Consider the following 14,379-nt stretch of genomic DNA (forward strand, 5'->3'; position numbering starts at 1 on the left):
TTGAAATTTTTTTTTCGAGGGCACTCTATAATCGATACTGAACCCAAAACTGGAATTTTTTTCATTTTTGTCTGTCTGTCTGTCTGTCTGTCTGTCTGTATCACGGCCGCGCATCACGCTGAAACTACTGAATGGATTCCAATGAAACTTTGTACGATTTGACGTCATACTATAAGGATATAGGATATAGGATACTTTTTATCCCGAAATTCAGCATGGTTCCCTTAGGAGAGGGGTTGAAAGTTAAAATGTATACTGAGCTGTAATTCATTAACGCGTAGTCCGATTTCATTCATTCTTTTTTGTTAGAAACCATACATGTTAAAACTTCAAGTGCCAACTTCTCAACCATCATCATAATAATCACGGGTAGCTTTTGTACTTTTGGATTTCAATCAGCTGTTTTAGGAATAGTTGATGTTGAATTGATATTAAAGGTACGCTTAGAATAAACTATCTCTGGTTTAGGTACCAAGCAACGACTTCATAATTCAACTCGATATCCCAACTCTTCAACCCTGATGATGCAGGGTATTGCACTCCTAAGCCACTGTTGATTGTGAGATAATATTGTAGATGCCAAACATATATACCATTATTGAACTTTAAGTTCCAACTCTTCAATACTGATGCTGCACTCCTATTCTATGGGTTTTAGGAACTGTTGTTGGTGAATTAATATTGTACCATTTACTATTGTACCAAACCACGACTACATGGTTGAACTCCGTTCACAAAAATCCACGCACTCCATCGAAATCCTATTCTATTCCAAACTTATTCGCCAGCGTGACAGGAGTGGAGAAGGCGGATAGGGACGTGTGAGGGGTGCAACGGATCAACGTGATTTTTTCCATCATCATCAGCCTGCGGTCGTCCACTGTTGGACATAGGCTTTCCCTAAAGAGCGCCACCACACCCGGTCCTCAGCCTTCCTCACCTAGCCACTTCCCGCCAGCCTCTGTATATCGTCGGTCCATCGTGCTGGAAGGCGTCCCACACTACGCTTACTTATACCTACGCGGTCTCCACTCAAGAACTTTCCGGCTCCAACGGCCATCACCTCTACGACAGGCATGACCTGCCTTCTTTTATCCCAGAAAATAAAGAGTTCCCACGGGCTTTTAAAACCTACATCCACGCGGACGAAGTCGCGGGCGTCAGCTAGTAAATAAATAAAAAAGTACTATTTGTACGAAGCGTTGCGTACTTTATTTGTAAGACGGACAGACAGACAGACAGACAGATAGACGGACAGACAGACAGACGGACAGACCGACAGACGAACAGACGGACAGACGGACGGGCAGACGGACCGATGGACGGACCGACAGACGCATGGACGGACGGACGGACTAACGGACGTACGGACGGACGGACGGACGGACAGACGGACGGACGGACAGACGGACCGACAGACAGACAGACAGAGGGTTCCGTTTTTTCCTTCTGAGGTACGGAACCCTAAAAATACAAAGAAATACCACCAGGTAGGTACCTACCTACCTATATTATTATACATATACAGGTACCTTTTTAGGGTTCCGTACTTTATAAGGAAAAAAGGGACCCTTAGGATCACTTCGTTGTCTGTCTGTCTGTCCGTCTCTCCGTCTGTGTCGTATCTGTCACACAAACCTATAGGATACTTCCCGTTGACCCAGAATCATGAAATTTAGTAGGTACGTAGGTCTTAGAGCACAAGTAAAGGAATAAATCCGAAAACCATAGATTTGTGATTACAACTTACAAAAAAAAATTAAAGTGTGTTAATGAAAAAATAATTAGTATTTTCAATTTTCAATGTATAATAAGTATACCAAGTGGGGTATTATATGAAAGGGCTTTACTGTATTGTGTGTATTCTAAAACACATTTTTATTTATTTTTATGCATAATAGTTTTTGATTTATGGAGCAAAATGTCAAAAAAATACCTGAGTACGGAACCCTTGGTGCGCGAGCAACTCGCACTTGGCCGGTTTTTTAAAATTAGATAAATAAATAACTAAACAAAGTTACTTACCTATTGTACTAGGACCACACGAGTAGATATCCCTACTAGGACCTCAACAACAAAGTCAGGTCAATAAACCAATGAATAAAATTGGTGTCCAAATTTCAAATTCCAGAGGTCAATGTACAAAATGCAATAAGTATTTGAAGGACTTATTGACTCTGCTCTGCTCAATCTTCTACACATTTGCATAGCCACTGAATAAAAATTAATTTTATAAAATCATTACGACTTTTGTTTTTGAAAACATATTAATAACAACAGTTGTCGTCATAGAAACCACAATATTACACGCGCAGCCGCGCGCCGCTGGGCTGGCCCTTCCCTCCGCCACCCGCGCGGTGTCTAATGTTTTGGGGTGAGAAGCATGATGATTTTAGCCGAAATCTAGCGCTTGAAAAGGGTTGAACAGTAGTTTGGGAAAAGTATTTTTGAGAAAAAACTACTGAATTTAGGTTTGCAAAGTAAAGTTATTTCAACTAATGAATAAATAAACTATGTCTAATGATAATTTTTTTTAGAATTTTCCTATTCCTAATCTTATTTATTTACGCCCAAAGTTGACATAAATTTAGTGTTAAAATAGGAATCTTTTGAGGCTCGTAACTTTTAAATCAATATTTTTTTCAATGTTTTAGATATCATTGAACCTAGATAATGACGAGATAAATCGATATAATTCTTAGTTTTGTGCGTACAATATCGAATATTGTTGTATTTTCCCTCCTACGTTTGTATGAAGAAAGCACCGAACTGAGCTGCCTTAAGGGGTAAAATAGGAATATGAAATTTGTGTATTCCACCCAGATGAAGTCGTGAGTATAAGCTAGTAAAGTATTTTCATGTCTATCATATTAATAAGCCGAATGACCAGGCAATGTTTTTACGGATGTTTATTACTTACTAAGGCTTCACTAGCATCCATGTTGTCTATGGTTCCCAATGCCACAGTACTTAGCACAAATGCAGCAAACACCTCTCGTGGCAATGAATGTGAATCTTCCGCGTACTTAGATTCTCCCGCACACTGGATCTATATTATAAGAGAAGTTTATTTTATTTTACTATGAATAATAGATTTACTTGATTATTCTACTCCTACTAAACTTTTGGGCATGCTTTTTGTTTTAAGGTAGACAAAAACAACTGAAATTATACCTCACTTTTAAAATAAACTAATTCCAGACTAATATGGTAGCTGATGTAATTGTCTGCCCTCCAGTTGCCTGTAAACTCCATGAAACAAGGTAATAGATCCTTAAAAAAGACCTAGATTTGTGACCTAGGTTTTTACACCAAAAGATGTCATTATAAAATTATTTTCTGTTTTCATATTTGGTCCTTTCCGCCTTAGTAGCCGTCACCCTCGTCACCTTATTTTTTAACAAATCTTAAATCAACAAATCTGCCAATTTTGATCATTAAATGCCTTCCGTATTTTATAATATATTGAGACACCAATCGGCTATTTTAATTCAGTTATTTTGAATACTTTTACACTCACCAACGCATCTAATTTTGGGATTGGTTGATTTAGTGGCCATATATTTGGATTCGTCTGAAACACTTGAGTACCTTTCGATACCGATCTAGGTTCGTGTATATTCCCACCACCAGACCTGTAGCGTGAAAGCATGATGTTTTCTGGACATAATAATATCAGGGCCTGAAATATAAAAACTGCATATAGTTACATTTTTATTGGATTGAAAATATGACAGTAAAATTTATAGCTAATAATTCCCATAGAATGTGTTATACACAATACAAACTATTCTCATGAAAATAACGTTCTGCATGCGGGTGATGAATGCTATCTTGAAATCCTTTGAGAGATTCAGAATTTGTAAGGGGATTATGATTCTGTTTTGAGACTTTTAATAGCAAAAACAGAACAGGTTTTAATTTTGCTAGATAATAATCATTATTATGTACTATGGCCTCAAACTTTTGGTAAATAATTAGATTTTGTTTACCTTGTAAAAAAGTCCAAGGGCCACTTGTTTTCTATATTCAGCTGAAGGTTCTGGAGGATTGTCCACCACAACAAGTTCATTTGTCAGCATTTGTAACGCCATTTGCAGTGTACCATTATTAAAGAGATTCCTTCCTGTGAGATTGTTTTCAGTATTTCGAGCTCGATTGAAGTCAGGTGATAAACCCCCATACACGATTCTACAGTTTTGCACTATGTTATCTGTTTGGTTTAGTTTGAACAGAAAAGCAGCATTGACTATTGCATGGGCGTTTCGAGATCGCGCTGCTACCTGAAAAATTAGATGGTATAAGTCCCGTAAATTGCTTATGCGTGTGGTCGCCATTTTAGTGACGTCAGCACTAGACTGTCGTTTCGTGATGGTATATTTTTAACCGACTTCAAAAAAAGGAGGAGGTTCTCAATTCGTCGGAATCTTTTTTTTTTTTTTTTTTTATGTATGTTCCCCGATTACTCGAAGACGCCTGGACCGATTTTGAAAATTCTTTTTTTGTTTGAAAGGGTATAGTTCAAAGTTGGTCCCATTTAAATTTGGTGAAGATCTGATGAACATCTTCGAAGATAGATACTGGAACTCCTCAACGGATAAGAGTAAATTGGTCGCGATCAGTGTAATAGCTTAGTAAACAGTAGATTTTGAACCAGTCATAGCATAATTCCATGGGGCCACTAAAAATTGTGAAATAAAAATTTTTTACAAAAAAAAATAAAAACCGACTTCGATACACAAACACTAAAAATTGAAAAATAATTTAATTTATTACCGAATATATTATGTATACAAGAGTTAATATAGTTCCATAATAATATTTTTGGGGTCGGTGCCAATGAGGTGCCATTGTGGAGTCTCATAAAAATATGAAGTCTAGACGATTCGCGCAGCTAAAGCTAATTGGCACCGGCACTAAAAATATTATTATGGAACTATAATATTAACTCTTGTATACATAATATATTCGGTAATAAATTAAATTATTTTTCAATTTTTAGTGTTTGTGTATCGAAGTCGGTTTTTATTTTTTTTGTAAAAAAATTTTATTACTTAAATATACGTCAAATGACGTCGAAATGACGTCATTTCAATGATAATGAGACATGACATGGAGAGTTGTTCTCAAATTGAATAAATTGCCTAAGGATGTGGTTATGTCAAGTTCTGTTAACCAGTTCAAGAATAGATTAGACAAACATTTGGAAAACTCGAAACACTTCTGATATAGACGCATCAGCGAAAGCGGCTTAGTCTATTAATAATAATATGGTTAATATGGTAATGGTATCAGCGCAACAGCAATTTGCGGGACTTATACGTTGGTAATTTAAATGGCTTTTATGGTTCCGTAGCTGAAGGGTGGTAGGGGGACTTTATTACTGAGACTCTGCTGTCCATCCGTCCGTGTGTCTGTCAGCGGATTGTATTTCGTGAACCATAATAGGTAGATACCTGAAATTTTCACAGAATGTGTATTTTTATTGCCACAATACAAGCAAATATCTACTAAAAATTTAAAAATTAAAATTTCAAAATCTAAGTATATACAAGGAAAAGGTGACTGACTGACTGAATGACTGATCTATTACCTAACGCACAGCTCAAACTACTGGACGGATCGGGCTGATCGGGATCGTAGGCATCCGCTAAGAAAAGGATTTTTGAAAATTCAACTCCTAAGGGGGTGAAATAGGGGTTTGAAATTTGAGTAGTCTACGCGGACGAAGTCGCGGGTACAAGCAAAACTTTTCATATATTTTCTAAATACTTATAGGATTTTGAAGAAAACCGAAAAACAACAAACCTTGTACGTCACTAATCTATTTTCTCTGGTGAGCGGAGGGATTAAGATGTTTAATATTAATTTTCCTATCATACTTTCAGCGAGAAAATTCTCCAGACCAACAACTTTCGTTACACCAGGTGCAAGGACTGCAAAAATTAAAAAATATGAAATTAACAAATTTCTTTTTAATCCATACTAATGATTGAACCAAATTATAAATGTGAAAGTGTGTCTATCTGTCTGCTAGGTTTTCACGGCCCAACAGTTCAACCGATTTTAATGAAATCTGGTACATAGTTAGTTTACATCCCGGGGAAGGACATTGGCTACTTTTTATCCCGGAAAATTGAAGAGTTCCCACGGGATTTTTAAAAACCTAAATCCACGCGGACGAAGTCGCGGGCATCATCTAGTATCCAATATATGAGACTCCACTGAAAAGGATCATATAAAGCAAACCAATCAGATTATTGATAGGTACAATATTTCCTTCCAGGTTCATGTGGATGTAATATTTGTTTTTTTTTAATTCTTGGCGTTATAGAGAAAACCTACGTGCAAAATCTCAAGCTACTATATCCAGCGGTTTAGGGTTATATATAGGGCCAGTTATTTCGAAATTACTTACCAAGAGTTAGTTGTGCTCCGATTGCTAGCAAAACTAGAAATATATCTGAAGTGAGTTTTTTGTCCTGATGTTTAAGCATCAGATTTCCTGCTATTGTACCTAACTGAAAAGCACAACACAAAAACTCATATAACTTAAACTAACATAAACTTATACATAATATATTGTACATAACAAAATGAAACCACTTAAGGTATATAAATGATAAAAAAATTAGCTAAATTGACCCGGGATTTTAAACTTAATAATTTTTAAACTATATAAAAATATACATATAATCAGATTAGTTAAATCACATGTAGATGGCGCTGTCCATCATTAAATTGTAGTGTTGAAGGTGTTAGGTATATCTTGTACGATGGTATGGAATCCTTCGTGTGTGAGTCCGACTCGTACTTGACAGGTTCTTTTAATAGTTATGATGGCAATAAGAATTGTAATAAATAAGGGAATAATGATGATTTATGTTTTAACTAACATTTCTAACAGCAACATGTGCAACCAATTCAAGATGATCAATCAATATCCTCAAGTATTCAAAGTTCTTCATGGCAGAAACTTCCTTCAAAATTCCTATAAAATTGGTTAAAGTTGTGCCAGCTCCGATAACTAAGTTTTGATCGATCAAGTAACCTTTAAGTTCAGATACTCCGCTGATGTCTATTAGGATTCGAGGATATTCAATTATGGGTATTACTCCTGAAAAAGAGGTAATATTTTCATTACAAAAAAACAGACTATCATAAAGGAAAAAATATTTTGAATTTAAACTAGCACAGTTATTGATGTACGTACTACTTTGCTTTTATTTTAATTATAATATAAAAGGAAAAAGCTGACTGACTGACTGAACGAACTATTAACGAACAGCTTAAAGTACTGGACTCACTGGACTAAACATACAGATAGCTATTATGACGTAGTCATCCGCTAAGAAAGGATTTTTGAAAGCAGCCACAGAGTTTCTTGCTGGTTCTTCTCAGTTGGAAGGGACTCCCGAAACAAGCACTTTAAAAATAATAATAAAAACTCTTCTGATATTATTATATAATAATTATATTGAAATGGAATTATTATAATTTTATTTTATATCAATGGTTAACAAATAAACTATTAATAAACTTAAATCTAAAAAAAAAACATTAAATTAAAACTAAAATAAATTAAATTAAATCTAAAACCTCGTCGAGACCACCGCAGCGAGGCATTGTACCCAAGATGCTGGCAGCATTACCCCTTTGGATGGCCAAACTAATTCTTTGACCAAGGTAGCTGCCAGCTCTCGGGTCCCCGGTTGACTCGATAATTTACTCTTTTCGCAATTTCTTCAAAAAGAGCTCGAGCCCCCGGGCCCCACGGCCCCAAGGTCTCCACACCAAAAGGCACGAATACGAAGCTCCCATCGAGGTTTTCATATTTGCGCCTCTTGGCCTGTTCGGCGCTATAATAATATTATAATATGATATGATACTAGTACAATTATACAATGTACCTTTTCCAGTATTTCCAGCTACCAACATGTAAGAATCGGTGCCTTTTTCTCGTAGTACTTTAAAGATATCCGCCACTGTCAATACTCTAAACCATTCTCTACCATCTTTTAACTTCATGCATAATATGATACTTTCTTCTAAAGAATTCTTTGTCACCAAACACCATTCCCGCTCATTGCATGTTTCTGAGCATACGTCGCTAGTCTTTGTACACAGATGTAGCTCTTCGATGTCTGACAGCTTGATTTGATCTGGAGCGTCGGAGGCAAACTTTCTGAATGCTTCTAGTATCGGCCTGTAGCCTGTACAACGGCACATGTTACTGGACAGTGATCTCTCTATTTCTAGCATCGTTGGTTTGCCACTCTTCAAAAGACTGAAAATACAAGGCTTTAATTTTTTTTTTTTTTTTTAAAGAATATTAGCCATGTTAAATGGCTAATATTCCCCTACTCTCCAACTAAGCGTGAAGCTTGTGCTAGGAGTAGGTACGACAATAGTGCAACGGGCGGGGTTTGAACCGTCAACCTTTCGGTTTCAGTCCACTCCTTTCCGGTTGAGCTATTGAGGCTCATAAATAAGAATTATATTGAATAGTTATTTTTTCATTTTAAAACGTAGTATAGTTTTAAAATACTTATAGGCAATTTTCATATAATATATGTACAGAGTGTAACCAGAACGCTAGAAAAAATGAAGACAGGTGATAGTACTGATGATTACTAGTATGATACCACACAAAAAAGCCCGATTTTTTTTTAAAAGCACTTGTAAAAGTTGTACCGGGTGTTAAAAAAAATTATTTATGATAGAAATGAGTGAAATGAAACTGCGTAAATAGCACACGGTAGGATTTAATAATATAAAATGTTGGTACAGAAAACTACCGCGGCTTAGCTCGTAGGTCGGCACACAAAATTTGTAGGGTCGTGGTGTTACGTTGATTTCGGCCTTTGCCCTAGCGGCAGTAATGTGTACTCCCCTCGTGTTGTCGGCCTCGTAGATGGTGTGAGGCCGGGAGTTCGGTGTCAGCAGATGTTGCCGTGGGTACCCGACGGTGCTGACTAGATGATGGGGTTTAAACCCGCCTTTAAATCCAAACTTCGCCCCTGGAAATGATAACCAAGGTGGGTTATCCTCTGGCATATAAATTTCCATTCTGGAATCGAACCCGGGTCCGTGTCGAACACAGAAGGTAAGTACTTCGACATGACAGAATTGCCGGTGTGGCGATATCAGAACGGAGATTACAATGATTTGGCTAAATAAACGGCTGAAGGCCCAAAATATTGAAAATAATGAAATTATTCACAAAAATATAAAAAAGAGGGTTGTCAAAATAATTTTACAATGATGATGCAATCTAGATTGAAAATTACTAATGAATTGGCAAATAAACTACGCTAATCGATAATGCAAAGGTTGAAATTAACTACTAAGGTTATGATTATTAAAATAAGCAAGTAGAATACTAATCGAAATTTGAAAAAATAACTAAGTATGAAACGTGGTGAAAAAAATGACAATGAAACAATTACGATTTACATGTTTGAGTACCATCCAAAACTTACCCGTAAACGGGAGCGTAAGAGCACTGCATAATATATTTAAATTAAAGAAAACATTTCCATAACGCACATTTTAAAGGCGTCGCGTCCACCATAAAAAAGGTGGACGCAACAAAAAAAACTTACACACCCAGCGTCAAGACGCGCCGGGTGCATAATGGCGGTCTGTCAATCAAACCAACTTCAAGCCGTTCTATTCGACCTGACGTATAAAACAAGCAACAGCAAAGATTGCGTTTGGAAATGGGTGTTGCTATTTGCAACGCCTAAATTTAATAACACAGTGTATATGAATTTAAAAAAATACAAAATTACGTTTAAAAATATGATTTATAATAATAAATTAGATAAAATTATAATATAAATAATAAATTCATGTAACGCTTCGTTACATTACCCCCCTTCGCACGTAAGGATTTTATTTTAAAAATAAAATCCGTACTTATAAATTAAATTTACTTTCCTTTAATTCCCAATCATACATTTCATACAACCTTTCAAAAATCATAGCCTTTCGCACCTTTCATATCCTTGTAATTATTCTTCAACTACCATAAATGGAGTCATATGTACCTACTGCGGTCTATGACTCTGTCCTACTAACATAAAATAATAAAGTCATATGCCTAATACGGCTTATGACTCTGTGGTAAAGAAAGCAAAAATAACCTTAAGGCTGAGAGACAATGTAGCTAGCAAATAATAATAATATATCAATAAAAGTAAAAATAAATACTAGATTCTATAATTATAATGTACTTATATAACGTACTTACACATTCATTACATAAAATAAAATAAATCAATATAATAGGTAGGTACTAGAATATTATTTTTATAATATACAACAAAATAAGTAATATAATATTACAAATACACAAAAAAAATATTTACTATTTATAAACCGAAAAAAAAAAATTATGGTAAAGTTGTGGATGGCACAAAAAAATAGTTATAAAAATACTCCGTTCTGTTACAATCAATTTAACAGAACGCCTTGGTTTGATGTTAATAAAGGATAAATATATGTAAACAAGTTGCAAAATAAAAAAATTTGAAACAAAAAAAAAAACTAACAAAAAAAATATTATGCAACTGGTGTGAACGCAGCTTTATAATTGCAACGTATGTACTAATACGTAGGTACCTGCAAACTTGAACAAAATTAGTTACAAAAATACCTAACTATTAGCGCAAGGTGGGTACTAGGACGTACACAACTCTTAATAATAACATTAGGTAATTTAAGTAGCAATTATAAGTAGGTACAATAATTATGAATGTTTACTAACACATACTTTTTAGATTTTAAACAAAAAGAAATGCAAAAACACCTGACAAATAATGCGAAGGTGGGTACTAATACGTACACAACTTCTGAAACATTAGGTAGGTATGTATGCAAAAATTATATGATAAGAATTACGGAGGTTATAATGTAAAATTGCTGCTATCACCTCAGTTGCTGCAAACCAAAAAATTAAAGCGTTTTACATAACAAACACGCACCGTACAAAACTATCACTACTTATACCACTAAGGAAAAGCAGAAATCAACCACGTGAAAGGCGCCAGTGTACCGGGTGTTAAAAAAAATTATTTATGATAGAAATGAGTGAAATGAAACTGCGTAAATAGCACACGGTAGGATTTAATAATATAAAATGTTGGTACAGAAAACTACCGCGGCTTAGCTCGTAGGTCGGCACACAAAATTTGTAGGGTCGTGGTGTTACGTTGATTTCGGCCTTTGCCCTAGCGGCAGTAATGTGTACTCCCCTCGTGTTGTCGGCCTCGTAGATGGTGTGAGGCCGGGAGTTCGGTGTCAGCAGATGTTGCCGTGGGTACCCGACGGTGCTGACTAGATGATGGGGTTTAAACCCGCCTTTAAATCCAAACTTCGCCCCTGGAAATGATAACCAAGGTGGGTTATCCTCTGGCATATAAATTTCCATTCTGGAATCGAACCCGGGTCCGTGTCGAACACAGAAGGTAAGTACTTCGACATGACAGAATTGCCGGTGTGGCGATATCAGAACGGAGATTACAATGATTTGGCTAAATAAACGGCTGAAGGCCCAAAATATTGAAAATAATGAAATTATTCACAAAAATATAAAAAAGAGGGTTGTCAAAATAATTTTACAATGATGATGCAATCTAGATTGAAAATTACTAATGAATTGGCAAATAAACTACGCTAATCGATAATGCAAAGGTTGAAATTAACTACTAAGGTTATGATTATTAAAATAAGCAAGTAGAATACTAATCGAAATTTGAAAAAATAACTAAGTATGAAACGTGGTGAAAAAAATGACAATGAAACAATTACGATTTACATGTTTGAGTACCATCCAAAACTTACCCGTAAACGGGAGCGTAAGAGCACTGCATAATATATTTAAATTAAAGAAAACATTTCCATAACGCACATTTTAAAGGCGTCGCGTCCACCATAAAAAAGGTGGACGCAACAAAAAAAAACTTACACACCCAGCGTCAAGACGCGCCGGGTGCATAATGGCGGTCTGTCAATCAAACCAACTTCAAGCCGTTCTATTCGACCTGACGTATAAAACAAGCAACAGCAAAGATTGCGTTTGGAAATGGGTGTTGCTATTTGCAACGCCTAAATTTAATAACACAGTGTATATGAATTTAAAAAAATACAAAATTACGTTTAAAAATATGATTTATAATAATAAATTAGATAAAATTATAATATAAATAATAAATTCATGTAACGCTTCGTTACAAAGTGCAAGCTATATTGCAAATAAAACATCTGACGGACGCTAGAGGTCAATGAACGTTGCTTAAGTAGGCCACTCGGAGTCAATGCCGCGTCGTAGGTGGGGCATTGACCCGAGTTTTGCGTGCTATAAAACTACAAAATGAGGCAAGTTGTTAACCTAAGGTTTTCGAAGAATGTGTATTTCTATTGCCGCTATAACAACAAATTGTTAATATCTACCTACTAAAAACTTCAAAATTTCTACCATGTCATTTCTTGTACGATGGTACGGAACCCTTCGTGTGCGAGTCCAACTCGCACTTGACCGTTTTTTGTGGATTTCTTACCTATACATGGACATAATCCATCCAGGACTACAGTATCCACACTGGGAGCCGTTGTTCTCTGCCAGTGTCCTCTGTAAGGGATGGTATCCCTTCAGTCGGTTGCCAACGTGTTCTATGGTTGTGATCTCCCAATCCTGACATGATGTCACTGACACCAAGCACTGATCGAAGAAAAAACTGTATAGAAGCAGAACTTGTGAAAGTCCATGATATACAAAGAATCAAAAGCTTAATTTGCTCCACTACTGAAAATGAAACATTCACTCGAAAAACATCAAATTAATCGTGGTATGTACCAGTAATCTACATTAAAATATGGACCATACCAGTTCTTACAGAATTGACAGCTTCAGGTAGTGCGCCAGGAGCCTTGATGACGCTGACCATACAAACGCCACAGCCTCTCTCGAGACACATGTACTCATAGAATTGACAGCTTCAGGTAGTGCGCCAGGAGCCTTGATGACGCTGACCATACAAACGCCGCAGCCTCCCTCGAGACACATGTACTTACAGAATTGACAGCTTCAGGTAGTGCGCCAGGAGCCTTGATGACGCTGACCATACAAACGCCACAGCCTCTCTCGAGACACATGTACTCATAGAATTGACAGCTTCAGGTAGTGCGCCAGGAGCCTTGATGACGCTGACCATACAAACGCCGCAGCCTCCCTCGAGACACATGTACTTACAGAATTGACAGCTTCAGGTAGTGCGCCAGGAGCCTTGATGACGCTGACCATACAAACGCCGCAGCCTCCCTCGAGACACATGTACTTACAGAATTGACAGCTTCAGGTAGTGCGCCAGGAGCCTTGATGACGCTGACCATACAAACGCCGCAGCCTCCCTCGAGACACATGTACGTACAGAATTGACAGCTTCAGGTAGTGCGCCAGGAGCCTTGATGACGCTGACCATACAAACGCCGCAGCCTCCCTCGAGACACATGTACGTACAGAATTGACAGCTTCAGGTAGTGCGCCAGGAGCCTTGATGACGCTGACCATACAAACGCCGCAGCCTCCCTCGAGACACATGTACGTACAGAATTGACAGCTTCAGGTAGTGCGCCAGGAGCCTTGATGACGCTGACCATACAAACGCCGCAGCCTCCCTCGAGACACATGTACGTACAGAATTGACAGCTTCAGGTAGTGCGCCAGGAGCCTTGATGACGCTGACCATACAAACGCCGCAGCCTCCCTCGAGACACATGTACTCACAGAATTGACAGCTTCAGGTAGTGCGCCAGGAGCCTTGATGACGCTGACCATACAAACGCCGCAGCCTCCCTCGAGACACATGTACTTAGTTCCGCGCAGTTCCAGTCTAGTCCGGAGAAACTCCAGCAGCGTGGTGGTGGAACTTACTTCACCACCCACTGGTTATGGAGAAGATTTTTTAATACCTATCACTGACAGTCATTTTAAATTGATCAAATTTCTTTTTCCATCACATAAGCGTTAAGTTAGGCGCAATGCAAGCCCGCAGAGTGGAACTTATCCGAGGCGCAATATTGTGTTAAAATATAGCATACTAGCTGATTCTTCGTCTGGGTTTTTAAAATCCCGTGGGATATTGTTGATTTTTCGGGATAAAACGTAGCCTATTTCACTGTCAAGGTCCTTAACTACATAATAATATATATCCATATGCAAAAAATCACGCCGACACTTCAACAAACACACTTTCGCATTTATAATATTTTATAAAACTTCCCCATTACCACCAAGTGGTTTTTCATCGAATAGAACAAAAAACTTACCTGAATAATTCACTCCATTAACTTTAAACTTGACACTATCCATGACGA

At 37.2% G+C, this 14,379-nt stretch overlaps 1 protein-coding gene across 1 annotated transcript; it reads right to left on the reverse strand.

Annotated features, from left to right (window-relative positions):
* Positions 1-2,899: 2,899 nt before the first annotated feature.
* On the reverse strand, positions 2,900-14,379 carry LOC138403434 (uncharacterized). The gene is made up of 10 exons (XM_069503929.1): positions 14,332-14,379; positions 13,790-13,947; positions 12,564-12,724; positions 7,911-8,287; positions 6,897-7,117; positions 6,419-6,521; positions 5,809-5,936; positions 3,993-4,283; positions 3,521-3,682; positions 2,900-3,049 (listed from the first exon to the last, which is right to left on the reverse strand). The coding sequence occupies exons 1-10, from the start codon at positions 14,372-14,374 to the stop codon at positions 2,900-2,902; spliced, it is 1,794 nt and encodes a 597-aa protein (XP_069360030.1). The 5' UTR covers positions 14,375-14,379.

Source organism: Maniola hyperantus, chromosome 16 (genome assembly GCF_902806685.2).
Source record: "Maniola hyperantus chromosome 16, iAphHyp1.2, whole genome shotgun sequence".
Lineage (NCBI taxonomy): Eukaryota > Metazoa > Arthropoda > Insecta > Lepidoptera > Nymphalidae > Maniola > Maniola hyperantus.

Excerpts from the sequence above, each read along its gene's own strand:
- LOC138403434 (XM_069503929.1), bottom strand. The coding sequence starts at position 14,374 with ATGGATAGTGTCAAGTTTAAAGTTAATGGAGTGAATTATTCAG. Across the intron at positions 7,118-7,910 it reads AGCTGGAAATACTGGAAAAG|GAGTAATACCCATAATTGAA; the intron begins GTACATTGTATA and ends CCTCTTTTTCAG. Across the intron at positions 3,050-3,520 it reads TCCCAAAATTAGATGCGTTG|ATCCAGTGTGCGGGAGAATC; the intron begins GTGAGTGTAAAA and ends CTTATAATATAG.